Source organism: Bubalus bubalis, chromosome 1 (assembly GCF_019923935.1).
Source record: "Bubalus bubalis isolate 160015118507 breed Murrah chromosome 1, NDDB_SH_1, whole genome shotgun sequence".
In the NCBI taxonomy this organism is placed as follows: domain Eukaryota; kingdom Metazoa; phylum Chordata; class Mammalia; order Artiodactyla; family Bovidae; genus Bubalus; species Bubalus bubalis.
Window position 1 is genome coordinate 189,128,433 of NC_059157.1, and position 21,212 is coordinate 189,149,644.

Below are 21,212 nucleotides of genomic sequence, written 5' to 3' on the forward strand. Positions count from 1 at the left end.
ACAATCCCCCCACCCTGAACCCTCACCTCAGTGTAAAACATGAAGGCTGACACACGTGAGAAGTCTTGGGGACACCACCAGCCAATTGGTCATGACTCTCCCCTCTGACCCATGTGGCAGGTCCCAGCCCAGTGCTGGCCCTGACCCCAGGCTTCCCCCCACTCACCTGTCCCCAGGTGTCCAGCTCTTCTCCCTAACACAACTTGGCCAGATGCCTTCCTCCACAAGCCTCCTGGGCTCTGCAGCCTGACCACATGGATGGGCCTTCCCACCATGTCACATGTCCCTGCCCCCCACCCAGACTATGCTACCTGGGCCACATGGGCTCAGGGTCCGTGGACACCCTGGTCCTCTGCCCCTGCCCACCCATTGCTGGTATGCTGTTCCCATCTCATGGACCAGGGACCCCTGCTACGATCCTCCAGGGAGCCTTCCTCACTTCCCCCAGAAGCTTCTGTCCCCAACCCTAGGAAGACCCCTGGGGTGCCCCTCCCTCAACTGTGAGCCAGCAGACAGGGGCTCCCATGGCTAATGCTCAGACATGTCTGTCCATGGGGTTAGTCACCTTCCTAGAAGCTTTACTTCCCAACACACCCAGAGGAGGTAGAGGATGGATTGACCCTGGGGACTCCCAGTGGAAAGTGTCCATTTCAAAGATGAGAGAAGGAGAGACACTTGCCCTGCATCACCCAGCCTCCAGGTGATGCCCAGCACTGAACTCACTGATACACTAAGTCATATCCCAGGGCACCCCTTATCAGATGGCACCCGTCATTGGACCCCTCCTACAGCCCCAGACTAGGGATTCTGAGCAGCAGCTGCGGAGGCAGCAGTGCCCACTCCCTGCCCCGGCTCAGCTCCCTGGAGGCTTCCTGCGCTGGCCCCTGGCAGCTGCTGGAGGACACCCAGCACTGCTTTCCCCCATCAGAACAGTGCCCCATGGGATGCTGGCCGGAAGCACGTTTTGGGAATTGAGTCTGGACGCTTCTTTACAACGGAAAGAAAAGTCAACAGCATGCCGGAGGTGTTCAAGGGCGCTGGCAGGTGGCTGGGACCTTGGGGAACTCAGTCACGGGGAAGTTTCTGGCCCCTGAGGAAGCTGCGTGGGCCCTGATTGGCGGAGCGGCCCTTGCTCTCTCCCAGGAGACGCAGGTATAACAGACTCCGGCCCCGAGGAGGCCGGAGGAAGCTGTCAGGACTCCCTCTCCCTGAGCAGGTGAGCCCGCCCAGGTGTCCCCGGCGCAGGCGGAGCGCAAGGACCAGGAGGCAGACACGGCCCGGACACCCCACAAGGCCAGCGGCGCCCTGAGGCCCCAAGACCCCAGGCGGGGAGAGGGGGCCCCCAGCTCCGCGTCCCCGGACCCCGCGATGGCGGGCGAGGCCCGGGCCGGTGGGGACGCGGCGCTGCGCCGCCTGCTGAGGCTGCACCGCACGGAGATCGCGGTGGCCGTGGACAGCGCCTTCCCGCTGCTGCACGCGCTGGCCGACCACGACGTGGTCCCCGAGGACAAGTTCCAGGTGGGCCGCGACCCAGAGCCGCTACGCGCGGGAGACTTGCCCCAACGCCGGTCCCTGGAGCCGGCAGGGTCTCGGAAGATGCGTTCCAGAGAGACCTCTCCCGCCCTGCCCCACTCTCCGCCCTCAACGCCCCTCTGCTCCCCGAAGCCGCAGAGCCAAAGGGTCCCAACTCCTAAGCCGCAGCCTGACCACGCCCCACCCACCAGCGGAGGGCGTGGTCTCCAGGACAAGTTACTGCGCCCCCAGCACCCTCCCTGCCCTCCCCCAGGCGCCTTTAAACTGAGCACAGTCCCATAAGATGAAGCCCAGGTGGCCCCCAACGTCACCCCAGCACCCCCACGCCATCCCCACACCTGCCCACGCCTAGGGGATGGACACAGCTGCCTTCCTCGGGGTCAGCATTCGCCCTCCGACCCGCGGTGGAGGTGGCAGGAAGTGGGGCCTGGACGCGCAGGGCAGGGCCCCCACTCCCACCTTTGCTCCAGGAGACTCTGCGCCTGAAGGAGAAGGAGGGCTGTCCACAGGCCTTCCACGCGCTCCTCTCGTGGCTCCTGACCCAGGACGCCGGCGCCATCCTGGACTTCTGGAGGGTTCTTTTCAAGGACTACAACCTGGAGAGATACGCCCGGCTGCAGCCCATCCTGGACACCTTCCCCAAAGGTGGGGGGCGCTGGGGGCTGGGGTCCTGGCCGGCTCAGCCTCCTTCAGAGGGGCTGGGGCAGCTGGAGTCGGCTTCTGGGCCCCAAATGGACTGTAAGAGGGGAGGGATGGGGTGTTTAGGGAGCCCCTGATGTTGCCTAGACCGTCTTGGATTCTAAGAGACCAAGGGTCAGGCCTCACTTCCCCGAATGAGGCATCAGTTCTGGGCTTGAGCTCGGCCCTTGGCCCTGCGTGTGCCCCGCAGATGTGGACCTCAGCCAGCCCCGGAAGGGGAGGAGGCCCCCGGCTGGTCCCAAGGCCACTGTGCTGCTGCCCAGGCCCCCCACCAAGAGGAAGGCACTCGAGGACCCGCGGACTGCTCCACCAGCAGCCCCGTCCCCAAGGGGCACCTCCAGTCCAGGTACCCCATTTGAGAAGCTGGTGGGGTCACAGATCCCCTGGGGAGCTCCACACCCCCACCCCAGACCGCACCCCTCCCTGACCACCCCCTCCCAACCAGCTCCGGGAGCATCTGTCCCTCCTACTTGACCAGCCTGGCAGAGGTCTCTCCAGGGACATGGGTGAGCCTGGCAGTCCATGCTGCCCCCGACCCCCCTGGGTAGGCAGACAGGTGTTCTTCCTTTTTCCTGATGTGGACACCAGAGCTGGGTAAAGCAAGGGGATCCACCAGAGTCTGGGAGTCCCCTGCTGGGGCTCTCCCACCTGCCCCTCAGCCTTGGCCTAGCAGAGGAAAGAGGGCCAGGCTGTCGGTTCTCCCCTCACCCAGCCAACACAGGCTCCCAAACCAAGGCCAAGCCCGCCAAGAAGCCTGAGAGCAATGCAGAACCACAGCGCCTCCCGCTGGGCAACGGTAAGCCAGGCCCAAGGTCCTGAGGTCAGGGGCCATCCTGGGAGCTGGGACCATGCTGGCCTGGAGTCACCCCACCTGTGCCCATCCGAATGCCCCGACTGTCAGGGACAGCTTGGACTCTGCTTCCTCCAGAGAATCCTCCTTGTCCCTCGGCTGGACACAACCTGGGACCCTAGAGACCTCTCGTGGCCAGCTGGTGCCAACCTGTGGGCAGGCCCTGGGGACCCTTCCCCCTCCCAGCACTGTCCAGGGTCATGTCCCAGGGTCCCTGTTCATTCCTGCCCGCTGTCTTCAGCCAGCTCACAGCATACACCAGGCCATACCACATAGACGTACATACACACACATCATGGCCATCTCTGCAGTGACAGGCAGGCTGTCTGTCTGTCTGAGTCTGGCCTGCCCTGGGTGGGAAGAAGGAAGTTTTCTGTTGCCCAGACCCCTCTGGCTCCCCACTGCCTGTGCTCAGGGGTCATCACCCAACTGATGACTGTCCCCCCACTCCCGCCCACTTTGATGCTCGCTTTCCTAGGAATTCAGACCATGTCCACTTCGGTCCAGAGAGCCATGGCTGTGTCCTCTGGGGACGTCCCAGGAGCCCGCGGGGCCGTGGAGGGGATCCTTATCCAGCAAGTGTTTGAGTCAGGTAGACGGCACAGGGAGAGGCTGCCAGTGCATCCACGTCCCCACGAAGCTCCCTGGAGGCTCTGGAGCAGCTGGGACATGGGCAAGGCAGCTGGCATGCCCTGCTCCCCCAGTGGGTCTGCCATCTCTGGAGGGGATGGTCTGGGCAGGGGGGACTCTTGGACTCTAAGGGGAACGAGCGCAACCCCTGCCCTGCCCGACACACCACTGCATCAGCTCCTTCCTCCACTCCCTGTGCTGGGCACCCACGGGGCACGCGAGGACCCTGGGAGCTGATGCAGGCTCCAGTCTCACCAGGCTCCAGGGATGGTCCCTGCAGTAGACTCCTAGGGCTGTTGTGACAAATTGCCACAAACGGGGTGGCTTCAAGCAACTCCAAAACCGCCGTGCGAGCAGGACCACTCTTGCACCCTCACAAGGCTCTACGGCAGATCTTCCCAGCTCCGCAGCTCCTGGAGTGGCCGCCCCAACCCTGTGCCCTGGCTTGTGGTGTCATCACTCCAGCCTCTGCCTCCTCCCTGTGTCTCTGCCTTCTCTTCTCAGAAGGACCCTGTCCTTGGACGTAGGGTCCAGTGTGAGCCCATCTTAACATCTACAAAGACCCGACTTCCAGATAAGGTTGCTTGTGAGGTTCCAAGTGGATGTGAATTTGGGAGACACGCTTCCTTCCCCCAGCGGAGAACCCCAGCTGTGCCCAGGACCCTGGCCCCAGAGCTGACTGGGGGTGGGGTTGGGGGAGGAACAGCACATGTAGAGCCTCCCTGCCAGGCCCCCCCATCTCCCCCCAGGTGGCTCCAAGAAGTGCATCCAGGTTGGGGGGGAGTTTTACACGCCCAACAAGTTTGAAGACCCCACTGGGGGAAAGAACAAGACCCGCAGCAGCAGCCTGAAGACCCTGGTCAGAGCCAAGGGGACCCAGGCCCCTGCCCCTGTAAGCACTGCGGGGACCACCCCTAGGGAAGCCTGGCCTTCAGTCCCCTCCCCCAGCACTCGAGGGACAGTGGCGTCACCTTGGGTCAGGACTCTGCTGGGGGCTGGGGTCGGCCCCTCCTGCCTCCTCTGTCCTGTTGCTGACCCGCCCACATCTCCCCACAGGGTGGAGGTGACTCCAGGGCTAGCCCACGGGACAGGGCCCCAGCCCCTCCTGCCCTCCCCAGCGAGCCCCAGCTGCACCAGGTAGAGCCCGGAGCATTCCAGGATCTGAGAAGGGAGGGGGGTTTCTGTCACTCGTCCAGGGACTGGGGCATGAGAGCCAAACTTCTGCTCTCAGTGTGGAGTTCTTGATTTTAATTTTTTTTTTTTCCCTGATAATACACAACTGTAAAATGTCACATAAGTCAGAGCAAGTGAGTCCTCCTGGGCCCAGGTGCCCACTGTCCCGCGCTCGTAGTTGGGCCCTTAGGTGGGACGGTGGCCCCTGCTGGAAGCCACAGAAGCTCTTGGGTTCCTCGCACTGGTTCTGAACAAAGTGGAACCAGCTCTAGAACCCGACACCTCCATCAGGTGCTCCCAGGAGCTCCGAGGCTGGCGGGGTCTGGGGTGGGGTATTACTATGGTCAGTGTGCTCATCGCTGTGCACATCAGTCCAGCCCTGTCGTCCCAGGGCAGGGGAGGGGGACTTAGGAGATGATGTCCAAGGAGGCACGGTGGGTTCGTCCAGCCAAGGGTGCCAGCAAGCCTTGGGCAGAGGGGACAGCGGGTGCCCAGGGCCAAGGGGAACATGGCTGGGCCTGCCCTCCACTGCCCTGTGAGGAAGGGGCTGCATGGGGATGGGCCTGCAGCCTCAGGGCCCTGGAGCACAGGCACCCATGGGAAGCCAGACTTTCTTAAAGACTGTTCTTTCTTCCCAAGAGAGGGTGTTGGGGGCTAGAGTCTCAGAGATGGTGGGGTTGTGGGGCGCCCCAGGGAGCAGGCAATCAGGGCAGGATTTCAGTTGGGAGTGGGCCAGGGGACTTGGGTGCCCCTGGGGGACTACTGTGGGGGTGGGGGTCTCTGGGAGGGCCGCCCCATCCTGGGTCTTCCAGACACACGTGTCTCTTGTCAGAAGAATGAGGACGAGTGTGCGGCCTGCCGGGATGGCGGGGAGCTGCTCTGTTGTGATGGCTGCCCCCGTGCCTTCCACCTGGCCTGCCTGACCCCGCCGCTCAGCGAGATCCCCAGGTGAGCCTCTGCCCCCCTTCCCCCTCCCCCCCTGCCCAGAAGTCCTATCGCTCGACCAGTGGATGGTGAGGCCAGCCTGGGAGGGGCCTTGGTTCAGGTCTCTGGGTGGTGGGTCTGGGGCCTGGGATCTTCCCACCCCACCTCCCCGCCTGGCCATACTGTCCCTCCAGTCTGGCCTATGGGGCCCTGAGACCCAAGGCAAGGAGGTCAGCTCCCCTGAGCAGCTGACCCCGAACCCTAAGCAGAGTCTGACTCCAAGTCAGGTTGGAAAGTACGGAGGCCATAGAGCTGCTCCCCAAGGGCCAGGGGGTTCCCCATCCTCTGCCTGGCGCTTCCCTCTGCCACCAGCTCGCATAGGTCAGGGCAGCCTGGTCTGTGGGGAGGACCATGGGGTTGGCATTCTCCACCCGGCCCTGCCCCACTCATCGCACGACCTTGACCAGGTCACATCTCTGGCCGGGGTCATCCCTCGGCTCCGCTCAACACTGCCCTTCCATTCTCTTCCTTCCTGCCCCTGACCGGCTCCCTTTCTGCTGGGCACCATCCCCCCAAGGAATTGGGGGAGGGTCCCAAGTGTGTAACTACACCAGCCTCGGAGGTCATGCCTGCAAGGCAGGGTCCATGGGAGCCAAACGCAGGCACAGGCCACTGCTGGTTCCCAGGTGTCAGGAATTCTCGGGGCTCATCCGAGAAGCACTCAGGGGACATGCCATGCTGGTGAAGGCCATCCCACCAGGGCTAGTGATCCTGGCCCCCCAGGCTTTCCTGCTGACGAGTGGGCAGACCCTTCCCCTGGTCTCCACCCAGGGTTCCCCCTCTGGGGACCATGAGGGTGGGTGACCTGGAGGAGCTCTCAGGCCTCCCCTGTGCTGCCAGTATGGGAATCTACTGTCCCCTCTGTCCTGCCCCACATGTCCCCGGCCGGTGACCAGTGGGACCTGGAGGTGCTCCAACTGCGTCCAGGGAACAACAGCCCAGCGGGACCTGCCCCGGGCAGAGCAATCCCGGCCCCAGGAGCTGCCCGCAGAGACCCCGGTATGCCCAGACTATTCCTGGCCCCTCTGTCTACTTGCTCCCTGCCTCCTGGCCACTATTATGGGTCGGACCTGCCCCAGCCATAAAGCCATGCACCTCTACCCTGGCCCAGCCCCATCAGTCTGACTTTATCCTTCCTGTGGAGCCATGGGGGTGCAGCCCACTGGGAAGTGGCCCTTATGAGGACTGGTTGCTCAGTACGCTGATTCTGGGCCCTCAGCTGCCAGCAGACACAGGGGACACACCTTGATCACAGATAACATTCTCCAAAACGGAGTAAGTGTTCTGTCGCCACAAAGGCATGAAGGACATGACATGCACCCCAGAGTGTTTACTCTGACTGCCTCCGAGGGCCACGGGGCACTGCCTTCTGGTGGGGAGAGGGCCAGGGGCCACAGACCCAGGAACTGTGCCTCGACTTTTCCCACCCAGTATGGGCCCCAGGCTCCCCATGCTCATGAACCCTGGGATGGTTCTAGGCAAGCCCCCTGCAGCCCCTCTGAGAGCTGACCCTCTGCTTCCAGGCCTTCCTGGGTCTGAGGTCAGGGGAAGAGGCGAGGGCACTGCCCACGGGGCTGCCCCCTGGGACGGACGCTGCGGTCACCTACAAGCACCTGCTGGCCCCGCCCTCTGTAGCTCCCCTGCCCGTGCTCGACCCCTCTGCCCTGCGCCCCCTACTGTGCGTGGGCCCTGAGGGGCAGCAGGTGAGGGGGTGCTGGGGTCAGGGAGCCCAGGGTCCATTGGGGCAGCCAGGTGAACCTGAAATAGGACAGTCGCGGGCAGGGGGGGTTAAGGAGGTAGAAGTCAGACAAGGGTGGGTGTGGAGCTTTCAGGAGCAGCCAGGGCGGCCATGGGGAGGGCAGATGGGAGGAGGCTGAAGGGAGGTGCAGAGGTTGTGGGGGCTGTGAGATTACCCAGAACAAGGTGGGGGCTCTTTGGAGAGGGTGGGGGAAAGGGGGCTCCTGGAGGGATTCCAGCCAGGGTGACCATTCTCTCCTTGCTCTTGAAACCGAGCGCCATCCGCCCCCCCCCCCCGCCCCCCGCACCCCCAACGCCCATCCACCCCACCAGGGCAGAACAATAAAGCAGGTAGTTCGCAGTCTACCTGGGACCTGGGGCCTGGTAGTCCCAGGTCTCCCAGTCCCTCCTGCATCCTCTGGAGCCCGGCCTCCGGGGACCTCTTGACCAGCCCTGGAGGGGGCCTGGGCCCACCAAGGAGGATGGAGATGGGGCACCTGGTTTCTCCAAGCCGCAGCCCAAAGGTGCTGGAGTGCCCTTGACCTCTCCTGGTCTGGATCTCGGACCCGCTCCCCTACCCCGTGCGCCCCTCCCAGCCGTTCAGCCCCGGCGGGGTCCGGGCGGTCCTGAACTCGAGAAGCTCAGGCCACCGCCACTTCCCCATCCTCCCTACCCAACCCCTGCCTCGCCCGGGCCCTCGGTCAACCCCGCCGTGGTCTGTCGGTCCACAGGGCCCGGTGCCCGGCGCGCGCTGCGGGGTGTGCGGGGACGGCGCGGACGCGCTGCGGTGTGCACACTGCGCGGCCGCCTTCCACTGGCGCTGCCACTTCCCCGGCTGCGCCACTCGGCCTGGGTGAGTGCGGGGCTCGGGAGGGGGAGGGGGAGGGCCGGCACCCCCCACCAAGACTCTTCGAGACCTGGGTCCCCAGAGGGCACTCCCAGCCTGGCCCCAACCGGGCAGCCCGAAGCCTCTCCTCCGCTCGCTAGGGCCGCCCTGCGCTGCAGAGCCTGCTCAGGAGACACCGCCCCGGCCCCTGGGGAGGGGGCGCCTGCCGCGAGCCCCGCCCGCCCGGCTCCCGCGACCCCCAAGCTCACCGCCGGCGCCGTCGGCCCTGGGGCGCAGGTGAGGGGAGGGACGCTGGGGGTTGGGGGTGGTGGGCACATCGCCAGGGGAAGCCCGGGGGCCAGCTTCGCAGTGAGCACCAGACCACCTGACGGTTATGTATGTATGATATTTTTGTTTAAATCTATTCTTGTTTAACTTAAATCTACCTAAAAAGGAAACCCTCCTGGGACTTCCCTGGTGGTCCAGTGGCTAAGATGCTGTCCTCCCAATGCAGGGGGCCAGAGTTTGATCCCTGGTCAGGGGACTGGATGTGGAAACTAAGACCTAACACAGCCAAATAAATACTTAAAAAAAAAAAAAAAGGAAACCCTCCTAAGCAACAGTGGCTGTGAAGTCATTGGTTGGTTGCAGGCCTGGCTCACGATTAACCCAGGCTCAGGGCTCCGCTAACCCCCAGCACCCTACCCCCAGCTTCCCTGAGCTCATCGCCCCCCACCCCCCACCCCCACCCCCACCACAAGTTTCTCCTGTTCAGAAGCCTCCAGCCCCCAGCAGGGACTTCCTAACCCCATCCCTGCCCAGGAAGAACGCTTGGGGGTCCCCGGGTGGTGATGTCCTACCCCTGTCCATGGTCCATCCCACCTCCCAGCCCCACCTCCATCTCTTCCTCCTTACACTCTGTGGGTGACTGGGCTCTGGGACACTGAGCACAGAGGGCCCCCACCTGCTGGTGCCCCGTTCCTTCTGGAAGTCTCGCCTCACCCCCAGCCGTCTGCTGTCCATGCTGAGCCACACCAGGCTGGTGGCCCCTCCAGGGGCCGGAACAAGTGGCTGTTTGCAGCTGCAAACCGGGCATTGTCTTATGGTTCCACTTAGTATGGCCTGTCCCCCCCTAACCTGTGATGGGGGAGTGTGCCTCATCTCTTGCTCTGGCCCCTCACCCAGGAGCAGGGCAGGGAACATATGACTGTTGGGTCACTGAAACGCTGGCTTGGGATCAGACCCTTCCTCTCTGGGCCTCAGGATTCTCATTGGTGACAGGAGTCCTCCCAGCTGCTCCTTCCTCCAGAACTGTGGAGGCAGGCAGGCCCCCGGGGCCTTGGGCAGCCACTTCAGGGGGGTGGCAGGGCCCTCGGTGGGCAGCCCCCATCTTACTAATGCCCACTCCGTCTCTGCCCCGCCCCCAGGAGCTGGATGTTAGAATTCAGTTCCCAGGGTCCCACCTGGAGAAGTACACACCACTCGCTGCCCTGGCATGGCCACTGCCCCCAGCCCTGCCCCCTCTGTAGAGAGTCCTGCTTCTGTGGTGATGACCCCAGCAGGGGTGTGGAAGTTGGGTTGACCTCCTATCTTTCTGGGATCCAGGCGGGGGACGATTCTGCTGGTCATGAGCCGGTTCTACACAGGGATGACCTGGAGTCCCTCCTGAGTGAGGTAACATGTCACCCAGCCCCCTCCTCCTCCCCTCCTCCCCTTCCTCCACGGCCTCTGAAGCAGTCAGCACCCCTGTTCCAGGCCCATGGCATTGCACGGGCCCCCATTGCCAGATAGCGCTGGCCCCTCCGTGCACAAACAAGCCAGAGGGGGCCCCGAGCTGTCCCCTTCCCAGCCTCCCTGGAGGTCCCAGGCCCAGGACCCTGAAGGACTGGCGGTGCAGAATCTGGCACCAGGGCCGCTGAAGCCTGACATGGAGGCTGACACTTTCCCCAGGTGCGGGTGGGGGCTGGGCACTCTGGACCCTGTGGATCCCTCCCTCACTGCTCTCAACGCAGGCTTCTCTACCCGATGATGAGCAGCTAGAATAACTGGGAAGAAAAGGTGGCTTTTAGGAAAGGTCAAATTTCTCCAGCCACCCCCAGGCCTCAGGTGGCCAGCGTGTGTCCTCTTCAGGACCCTGGTGTGGCACTTGGGGATCCCAGCTGACCATGGAGGCCCTGCCTTATGTGATGGGCTGGGCACGGGCAGGTCCCAGACACTACAGGTGTCTTAAGAGAGCCCAGGGCCCCAGGAGGCCGGGGTGACCCGAGGTGCTGATATAAGAAAACAGAGAGGGCAGATGCACAGGCCCTTCTGGAGCAGATCACCTTGTTCTGTTGGAATATTGGGCGTTCCCGTGGCTCCCCCAGTCCTGCTGGAGCACCAGGCAGGCCCTGCAAAGAGCTGGGTGGAGGGAGGGAAGGAGCTGGCTGTGCTGGTCACCCGGGAAGAAACCACAAGGAGCTGAACAGCCGTGGTGGCCATGCCCAGGCATAAGGGATGCTCGGAGGAGTGGACGTGTATGCTGGGGGCTCAGGCCTCAACGTCCTCACCTCTGAGTAGGACAGCTGAGTCAGATGTTGATGACTCAGTTGGCCCTGAAGGCCAGGGCGGACGGGTTGTGGGCCAGGCAGGCACACCTGCCTGCTGAGGCTCCAGCCAGGCCCTGAGCCCGCTCTCTGCTTTCGCAGCACTCCTTTGACGGCATCCTGCAGTGGGCCATCCAGAGCATGTCCCGCCCACTGGCTGAGGCACCCACCTTCCCCTCCTGATCTGGATGCTGGGCTGACCCAGACTGGGCTGCAGGCAGCATGGGAAGGGGAGAGAAGGCACCTGTGGACTCTGCCGGAGCAGACTTCACACTTGCGACCACCAGCTCTGACAGGGATCGAGGGAAAGGTTAGGGCCAGGATCTGAGATGTTCCACGTGCCATCAACACTCAGCTGATCAGCACCCTGTCTGAAAGTAAAGTCATTTCTGTGTGCCCGACATGACTTCTGGTGCAGTGTGTTTGTTTTGGAGGGTCTGTTTCTGGTGCCCATCGTGCAGGCTGAGCTGGCTGTGTCAGAAAGAGGGTGCCAGAATGCCGCTGGAAGCAGGAGTCCCTCTGCTCCCCCTCTGCAGGAGCCCCTGGCACAGCCCCTGCCCCACTGGTCTGGCTCTGCCCACCTCTGCCTGCCCCCCGCCCCGAGCCTGCTCCTACCACCTCTGCCCCTCAAAGGGCCCAGCCCATCCCCACCTCAGGGCCTTTGCACGGGCTGTTCCCTCTGCTTGAGGTTCCCCTTGGTACTTCACCTGTCTCTTTTTACACCCATGGGAGGTCTCAGCTCCAAAGCCACCTGCTCAATCTTTCATTCAGAGGGTCATTTATTCGGGAAACCCTTACTGTGACTCTTCTGTACGCTGAGCACTAGGGGACATTCTGGTGGCAGGTCGTTCACAAGAGGAGGGTGACCTTAGAAACAGGACACAAGACAGGGCCAGGGGGCCAGCGGGCCAGCGTGTGCGGGGGAGGGACCGGGTGCTGGTGCATCTGGGACAGACACCAGGTCAGAGGTGGCGGTGCTGTGGGCTGTGGGGGACAGCACGGTGCTTATCCTGCTCACCACACCTGCCACCGAAAGCGAGCCCATCAGAATGGAGATCTTTCCTGGTGGTCTCTGTCTCCCCTCTACAGCAGCCCCTGGGGACCTGGGACTCTGTCTAGTTCTCAGCCACGTATGTCCCCAGGCCCTGGCACAGCTGCTGGGTCACTGCTGCTGCAAGGAGATGGCAGGGCTGTCATACCCCTCTCCTGCAGGGACCCCTTGGTGGAAGCCCTGATGGGGGTCAGAGCCCTGGGAGGAAGGGGGTAGCCGCAGGCCTGCTGTGCCCTGTGAGTAGGGGGCAGCAGTGGATGTGTGTGGACTTGGGACTCATGGGTTGTGTTGCCACCCAGGGTTGGGCAGGCAGGGAGCATTCTGCCTATCTAACAGGAATGGGGGTCCCAGCCTGGGACTCACAACCTTCGGACTTTGGTGGGTCTAGCAGCTCACTGAGCCCCTCCGGAGCCCCTCTGTCCTGGGCACACATTAGGCAGCCTCTGTGGGGGTGGGGCTGGGAGTAGCTGACTTGGGACAGCGCTGCGGAGGGGCTGGCAGACACCCTCCGCTGTAGGGGTAACTGCCCCGGGTCACAGGGTGAAGTTGTTTATTCGAACAGGGACCCACTGAGGAGGACGCCAGTGTCACATGAGCGAGTGGGCAGCTGTTCCAGGGCAGCCAGGCTAGGCGGGCAGCAGTGGGAGAGATGGCAGTGGACAGTGATGCCAGGCCGTGGCCACACGTGGAGCAGCCCAGCTGGAGACTGGATCACATTTGTGGACAGGGCAAGACCCAGTGGAGGGAGACACTAGAGACCAGGCTTGGGTGGCTGATGGGGGGAGGAGTGAGCAGGGCCCGTGGCGGGGCGTGGAATGGACCAGGGGCGTGATGGAGCAAGGGCTTTCTGACTAGTAGGGGGGCCCTGCTTGTCTGAGAGCTGTCTCTTCCCCATGGAGCCCAGGGGCTGTCCCTGCCCCGTCCCCCACCCATAGGATGAAGCAGGGCTGGATGAAGGCTGCAAAAGCCAGTGGGGGTGGCACGGTGGGGGTGGCACCGTGGGTTTGACACCATGGGGACAGTGGCAGTGGTGGAGGGGCATGTCAGGGAACTGACCAGGGTGGACCCAGATGTCACAGACACCCTGCCCATCATTGTCCACATCCTCCAAGGACCCCCACGGCTGCTGAGCACAGCCATAACCAGCCCTCGTCTCAGCCTACTGCAGCGCCCCCGCCACTGGGTCTCATCCAGGGCTCTGGAGACCCCCGCCTCATCAGAATCCCTCTGTGGACAGGTCCATGAAGACCCTCCCTTGGGAGCTTAGTGCTCCCATGGGTGGCCCGGTGGCCTCCACTGCACCCGTGTCACTTTCCTCAAGTTCAGGAAATGTCACTCCGAACTTGAGCAGGGGGCGGGGTGCGGTAAGGGGCACACAGCAATCCCGAGTGTCGTCTGTCTGTCCATCCATGGTGTGCTTGTGGGAAGGAGGAGGTGGGGAGGGGCCATTCCTGCTGTCAGGAGCCTGGGTTGGTGGCATTGTGTTCGTACAGTGGGTTATGCTTAGAGGACAGGAGAGAACGACTGTCGGGAGTGGGCCCTGCCCTTCTGCAGCCCCTGTGCTTTGCTCCTCAGGGGCTGACTGACCATCTGCTGCTCCTGTCCATCTTCCTGTGGGGCTGGAAGTTGGTCTTGCTCATCTGGCAGTCAGTGGCGGCTGGCTACATAACCCCCTGCAGCATGTGTCTGCCCAGTGGGTGGGCGGCACCGGCCAGTGACTACATTTGTACATCCTGTTCCTGGACTCCTTTCCTGGGCAACTGTGACAAAGTGCCACAGACCAGGCAGCTCAGACAACCTTGGCCTCTGACCTTGACCTCTGGCTTTGATCCTTACAAGTCCAAGTCAGTTTGAGGGAACCCCCTCCCTTGGACTCTGAGCTCTCTGAACATCTGATCTGTTTCTCTTCTTCAGTCTTCGTACTGATCACCTGCCCTCAGTAAGGGCCCTGTCGAGGGGCTTAGCCATATACCCAGGCCCCAGTGTTTGCTCTTCGAAATCTCCATCCACTGGCCCCACCTTGCTCCTTGGCCATAAACCCCCACTTTCCAGGTTGTATTCGGAGTTGAGCTGGACCTCTCTCCCCTCCTGCAAACCCCACTGCAGGGGTCCCTCCCGCCCAAGTGTAGTCCCTTGCATGCCAAGTCACTTCAGTCCTGTCCGACTCTGCAACTTCATGGACTGTAGCCCGTCAGGCTCCCCTGTCCATGGGATTCTCCAGGCAAGAATACTGGAGTAGGTTTCCATTTTCTCTCCAGGGGATCTTCCTGACACAGGGATCGAACCTGCCTCTCTTGTGTCTCCGAATTTGGCAGGTGGGTTCTTTACCACTAGCGCCACCTGGGAAGGCCCTTAGCACCTTAGTGAGTGTCATGGGCTCCTTTTTCTTTAACATGGGCAGGATTTGGCCACGACATTGCTCTTTTCATCCACATGAGGCTGTCAGAGGTCTTGTTGATCCACCCTTGGTTGGAGGCTCAGCTGTCACTGTTCAGAAATTGTTAACGATTTGTGAGCAAGGAGTCTGAATTTCATGTTGTGTTGGGCCCTGGATGGGGTCAGGGGTCACTGCCAACAAGCGGTGAAGAGCCTGGTGCAGGTGGACATATCGGGGTTTGGTGGGCTTGGGAGAAGACAGTGCTCTGGACAGTCAGACTCAAGATAAGCAAGTGGGCTGAGCTCTTGGCTCGTGGGCTGAACTGGACTGGACGCAACTTCTGTCACCCCCTGTGCCCCGAGCTCCATCATCTGATGTCACCCTGGAGCTCCCAGGACCGTTGTCTCACCTCCATTGATTCTCTAGGGACTTGGAGGACATCTGGGAGCTGAGTGGCAGCACTGAAGGTGGGGGTCTCACGGGGTCCTGGGGACAGGTGCTAGTGGGGCCCAGGCCCCGGGGGTCTCTGATGGCCACTTGGTTTCCACCTGCAGCTTCTGCAGCCTGGCTCTAACCGGATAACAGATGTCCACAGCAATGCACTCCATGCAGCCCCACTGAAGGCCCCCAGCCTTCCAACAGAGACCGCCCACTACAGGACGCCCCTCCTGAGCACCATGTACCCCAGTCTCAGGGAAGCCCCTTGTTCTCACCATGGCCTTGTCTCCACACCTTCAGGGCATAGGCCCCTTTGTCTGGTCACTTGCTCTCTGACCGTCCCCTCCAGACTGTGTGTGCCAGGAGCAGGTCTGCACAGAGCCCAGGCTGCTCAGTGCTCAGAGTGAGTGAATCCAACTCTGAAAATGAACTAAACGTTCAGTATCCATGGAGAAACAATGTCAGAGGTTGGGATGCTGTCCAGACAATAAGAATGATAAACACAAGCCCAGTGGGTAAACTGAAGTGTATTAAATTATATTTAAAATTAGAGACACCAAGGGAAAATTTCATGCAAAGATGGGCTTGATAAAGGACAGAAATGGTATGGACTAACAGAAGCAGAAGATATTAAGAAGAGGTGGCAAGAATACACAGAAGAACTGTACAAAAAAGATCTTCAGCCAGATAATCATGATGGTGTGATCACTCACCTAGAGCCAGACATCCTGGAATGTGAAGTCAAGTGGGCCTTAGAAAGCATCACTACGAACAAAGCTAGTGGAGGTGATGGAATTCCAGTTGAGCTATTTCAAATCCTGAAAGATGATGCTGTGAAAGTGCTGCACTCAATATGCCAGCACATTTGGAAAACTCAGCAGTGGCCACAGGACTGGAAAAGGTCATTTTCATTCCAATCCCAAAGAAAGGCAATGCCAAAGAATGCTCAAACTACCACACAATTGCACTCATCTCACACACTAGTAAAGTAATGCTCAAAATTCTCCAAGCCAGGCTTCAGCAATATGTGAACCATGAACTTCCAGATGTTCAAGCTGATTTTAGAAAAGGCAGAGGAACCAGAGATCAAATTGCCAACATCCACTGGATCATTGAAAAAGCAAGAGAGTTCCAGAAAAATATCTATTTATGCTTTATTGACTATGCCAAAGCCTTTGACTGTGTGGATCACAGTAAATGTGGAAAATTCTGAAAGAGATGGGAATACCAGACCACCTGACCTGCCTCTTGAGAAACCTGTATGCAGGTCAGGAAGCAACAGTCAGAACTGGGCATGGAACAACAGACTGGTTCCAAATAGGAAAAGGAGTATGTCAAGGCTGTATACTGTCACCCTGCTTATTTAACTTATATGCAGAGTACATCATGAGAAACGCTGGGCTGAAAGAAGCACAAGCTGGGATCAAGATTGCCAGGAGAAATATCAATAACCTCAGATATGCAGATGACACCACCCTTATGGCAGAAAGTGAAGAGGAATTCAAAAGCCTCTTGATGAAAGTGAAAGAAGAGATTGGGAAAGTTGGCTTAAAGCTCAACATTCAGAAAACTAAGATCATGGCATCTGGTCCCATCACTTCATGGGAAATAGATGGGGAAACAGTGGAAACTTTATTTTTTGGGGCTCCAAAATCACTACAGATGCTGATTGCAGCCATGAAATTAAAAGATGCTTACTCCTTGGAAGGAAAGTTATGACCAACCTAGATAGCATATTAAAAAGCAGAGATATTACTTTGCCAACAAAGGTCTGTCTAGTCAAGGCTATGGTTTTTCCAGTGGTCATGTATGGATGTGAGAGTTGGACTGTGAAGAATGCTGAGCACCAAAGAACTGCTGCTTTTGAACTGTGGTGTTGGAGAAGACTCTTGAGAGTCCCTTGGACTGCAAGATCCAACCAGTCCATTCTAAAGGAGATCAGTCCTGGGTATTCATTGGAAGGACTGATGCTAAAGCTGAAACTCCAATACTTTGGCCACCTCATGCGAAGAGTTGACTCATTGGAAAAGACTCTGATGCTGGGAGGGATTGGGGGCAGGAGGAGAAGGGGATGACAGAGGATGAGATGGCTGGATGGCATCACTGACTCAGTGGACTTGAGTTTGAGTGAACTCCGGGAGTTGGTGATGGACAGGGAGGCCTGGCGTGCTGCAATTCATGGGGTCGCAAAGAGTCGGACATGACTGAGCGACTGAACTTAACTGGACTGATAAATATAAAATCTATACATACACATAGAGCATATATATATATAAGTGAAAATGAAGTTGCTCAGTTGCAGCTGACTCTGCAACCCCATGGACTGTAGCCCCCCAGGCTCCTCTGTCCATGGGGTTTCTCCAGGCAAGAATACTGGAGAGGGTTGCCATTTTCTTCTCCAGGGGATCTTCCCTACCCAGGGATCAAACCCAGGTCTCCCACATTGCAGGCAGACTCTTCACCCTCTGAGCCACCAGGGAATATATATATATAGAGAGAGAGCTTCCCAGGTGGTGCTAGTGGTAAAGAATCTGCCTGCCAATGCAGGAGATGCAAGAGATGTGAGTTTGATCCTTGAGTCTGGAAGATCTGCTGAAGTAGGAAATGGCAACCCACTCCAGTATTCTTGCCCAGAAAATTGCATGGACAGAGGAGCCTGGCGGGCTACAGTCCATGGGGTCGCAAAGAGTCAGACACAACTGAGCGACTAAGCACAGCACAGCACAGCATTCTTTGTCAAACTACCTCCCTATCTCTTTATATGTATATATATATACACATACACATAATGTGTGTATTTGTGTATTTAGAGTGTCGTCTGTTCAGCTAACTAGCTACAGATTATGTGCAGTTGATCCTTGAACAACTCAGTGGAAAATCTGAGCATAGCTTTTGACTTCCTTAAAACTTAATTGCTACTGTAGATCAGAAGTCTTAGATCTACTGTAGATCAGAAGTCTTACCAATAATATAAACAGTTGGTTAATTTGTATTTTGTATGTTGTACGTATGCCTATATATATTTTATGCATTCATACATGCCCTTTCCTTATTTTTTTCTATTTCTAGGCTACATGGTTCTGCTAGATTTTTTAAATGTCAAAAATCTCCAAAAAAGTTTTCCAATATATTTATTGAAAAAAATCTGCATATAGGTGGATTAAATTGATGTTTTCAAGGGTCACCTGTATATACACGTACATTTAAAAAGTGTATATGTATACATAAATAGACAGGATATATATGAAAAGACACTACGTGCTGTGCTTAGTCGCTCAGTCGTGTTTGACTCTTTGCGACCCTGTGGACTGTAGCCTGCCAGACTCCTCTGTCCATGGGATTCTCCAGGCAAGAATAGTGGAGTGGGTTGACATGCTCTCCTCCAGGGGATCTTCCCAACCCATGGATCAAACTCAGGTCTCCTGTATAGCCGGTGGATTCTTTACCATCTGAGCCACCAGGGAAGCCGCCCCCCCCAAAAAAGATACTATATGTATGTATTTATTTTTTCCCACCACTAAGTCAAATTCTTTACTTCTTTGCTTCCCATTAGTGATGGCTAAATGGAGGGAGGAGAGGGCAAGAAGAGGAAGACAGACAGAGGGAGGTGATGGGAAGGGAGTGGACAGTAAACCACTGTTGTGTGAAGTCTCAGGAGGCCAGTGCTCAGGGTAAGAAAGAGACCTGGAGAACTGTCCGCAGCTGCAGGGAGCATCACGTTCTCCTTCTGTGCATAAGTCCCTGGGGGGAAAAGGCTGCCACTGCACCAGGCTGCAGGCAGGCAGGGAGGGAGTCCCTTCGCCAGGGGCCGATCACTTACCCTCGTTGCCACACTGGTGCACTGGTGGACTTTGTACTTTATTGCCTCTGCCATGCACTTGGCCCAGGCTTCACCTCTATGTGTTAATACCTCATCTTCCCTCTTCTACTTCTTGGCTACTCCTCCCAGATTAAAAAAAATTTTTTTTGACATGTACACACTGCTATATTATATTTTTGGCTGTGCTAGGTCTTTGTGGCTGCACACAGGCTTTCTCTAGTTGCGTTGAGCGGGGGCTACTCTCTAGTTGAGGTGTGCGGGCTTCTCATTGTGGTGGCTTCTCTTGTTGCCAAGCACGGGCTCTGAGGCGAGCCGGCTTCAGTAGCTGCAGCTCAGAGGCTCAGTGGTTGTGGCATATGGGCATAGCTGCGCCTCGGCCTGTGGGATCTTCCTGGACCAGGTGGACTCTTATCCACTGTACCACCAGGGACGTCCACTCTTCCTGTCTTGAGGGCTAGTTTGTTCCCATCTCTGTGCTTGCCCACGAAGCTGAGTGTGGGGCCCTGGCCGCACTTCCTCTTCGGATCCCCAGGCCTGTTGGTGGTGGTCGGCTGTTCTGGTTGCTACTGTGGGCCTGGGCGGCCCCTCTGGCCTCTGCCACTGCTCCTCCACCTTCCAAGTGAACAACTCCGGGAAGCTGAAGTTGCTGGAGAGCAAGTTCACGCCCCCCAACACGGGGCTCGAACCAGCACCAGACACTTCATCATCCCTGCTCTTCATAATGTGCGGGTCCCGACTCAGCCCCATTGCCTCCCAGCCCAGAGGCCCAGAGTATATGTATTTAGATGTGTGTATGTATGTGTGTACATATGTGCATAGATATGTGTGTGTATAGAGGGAAATGCTGGAAGATGAAACTGAAAAGGTGGAGACAGTTGCGTGAAAACGGGAGTATAGATGATTTTTCCTTTGTAAACTATCTTGTCACCCTGAATAATTTTTAGATAACTTTAAAAGTACGATTTACAAAAGGCACAGCCACTCCCCGTGTGTCCTCGTGTCCCGACCTACATGGGCTGGCACTACAGGTGGCCAGGCTGTGCTCTCTGTGACTGGGTAGTGCCCCCCCCGCCCTCCGCACTGAGCCCAGGCTGCCCAGCTCCGGCTCCATGGATCCCTGTCCAGCGGGTGCATGAAAGCCAAGGGCTTCCTCCTCCCACGTGTTGAAGGGCAGCGCTCTCTCCCGTGGAGGCCGAGCTCTTGGGGCCTTATTCCCTGTGAACAGCTGTCATCCCAGGGCAGCGGACATCACTTTAGGGGGGTGATCGAGGGCAGCCCTGGGATGCGACAGGAGGAGCAGCTGTGCTGCCAGAGCAAAAGGGGCACCTGGGAGGGCAGAGCGACCCGGGGAAGAGGATCTCCAGCCCTGGCTGCCCCTCCATTCCGCAACCCCCTCCCTCAGCCCCACCCATGCCCAAACTCTCCTGCTGAACCACCCCCCAACCCCAGACACCTCACAGACCGGTCCCCTCTCTACTGGAATAGCCATCACTGCTCTGGCCCCTAGACACTCCTCTCCTTCCATCTTCCACCTGGAGTCATTTTCATGAAGTGTGGACACTGCCCTGAATGGACCCTTGGAGGGGGTGGGGCTGGAGAGAGGGGCTTGGGACCATCTTACTGCTCTCTCAACCCAGGGGCACGCTTGGATCCTCCACAGCAAAATGGAAGAGCAAGCCAACAAAACCCAGACCACAGACCTTTGAGGCTCTCCCTAGATGCCGAGGGATGATTGGAACACTTACTCTGCTCCAGCCAGGTCTGCCCTGCCTCCCTGCCTGGAGGAGCCAACCTGAGTTCACAGTCAATGCCCCCCCACCTCCCCAGGGCAGTGACCCCCTCACCTCCTGGAGCAGCACCCCTCCCACCTCCCAGGGCAGCGGCCCCTCCTTCTGAGGAAGACACCCCCACCTCCCCAGGGCAGTGCCCCCTCATCTCCCAGGGCAGTGCTCCCCAATGCCCTCTCCACCTCCCTGGGGCAGTGACCCCCTCATCTCTGGGGGCAGTGCCCCCACCTTCTGGGGCAGACCCCCCACACCTCTCCAGGGCAGTGCCCCCCCACCTTCCCAGGCAGAGGCCCCTCCCCACCTCTCTTTCCAACTTGGTACCTCATGTTCAGCACCTGTGTGACCTGGGCCCACAGACCATGAGCCTGGAGCAGGCAGACAAGGCTTGTGGTGGGAGCCTCAGGTGTCCCCGTGGTTGATGGGCCAGGATCTGGGGGTGCGGACAACCAGTCTGGGCCAATTCAAGACCAGTGACCTGGCCTCCTGAGGGCAGGGGTCCAGTTTGTTCTTGTGACTGGCTGGATCCCCGCCCTGGGGGGAAGGGCTGGACCAGGGGAGGAGCTTCGTGGCTCCCGCTGTCCTGACCCATGCAAGTGCTGCCTGGGGTGCAAGGTTTCCAAGGGTCCAGCTAACATTTCCTGTAACCGGATAGGTGAACGAATGAACGCTGGCCGGTTTTCCTCTTAATTCTTCGTGCCTTAGTCTTGCTCCCCTCCAAGTGG

At 59.0% G+C, this 21,212-nt stretch overlaps 1 protein-coding gene across 1 annotated transcript; it reads left to right on the forward strand.

Annotated features, from left to right (window-relative positions):
* The first annotated feature begins 1,184 nt into the window (after positions 1–1,184).
* On the forward strand, positions 1,185–11,423 carry AIRE (autoimmune regulator). The gene is made up of 14 exons (XM_044947338.1): positions 1,185–1,518; positions 2,004–2,178; positions 2,423–2,578; positions 2,945–3,028; positions 3,561–3,674; positions 4,462–4,604; positions 4,769–4,849; positions 5,718–5,833; positions 6,766–6,868; positions 7,393–7,572; positions 8,338–8,459; positions 8,594–8,729; positions 10,038–10,106; positions 11,120–11,423. The coding sequence occupies exons 1-14, from the start codon at positions 1,369–1,371 to the stop codon at positions 11,198–11,200; spliced, it is 1,710 nt and encodes a 569-aa protein (XP_044803273.1). The 5' UTR covers positions 1,185–1,368; the 3' UTR covers positions 11,201–11,423.
* Positions 11,424–21,212: the final 9,789 nt, after the last annotated feature.

What these genes read in the sequence shown, in the direction of transcription:
- AIRE (XM_044947338.1), top strand. Translation starts at nt 1,369, where the DNA reads ATGGCGGGCGAGGCCCGGGCCGGTGGGGACGCGGCGCTGCGCCGCCTG. An exon ending in CCTGGACACCTTCCCCAAAG is followed by an intron (nt 2,179 to 2,422) that starts GTGGGGGGCGCT and finishes TGTGCCCCGCAG; the next exon opens with ATGTGGACCTCAGCCAGCCC. An exon ending in GGCTGCGCCACTCGGCCTGG is followed by an intron (nt 8,460 to 8,593) that starts GTGAGTGCGGGG and finishes TCCGCTCGCTAG; the next exon opens with GGCCGCCCTGCGCTGCAGAG.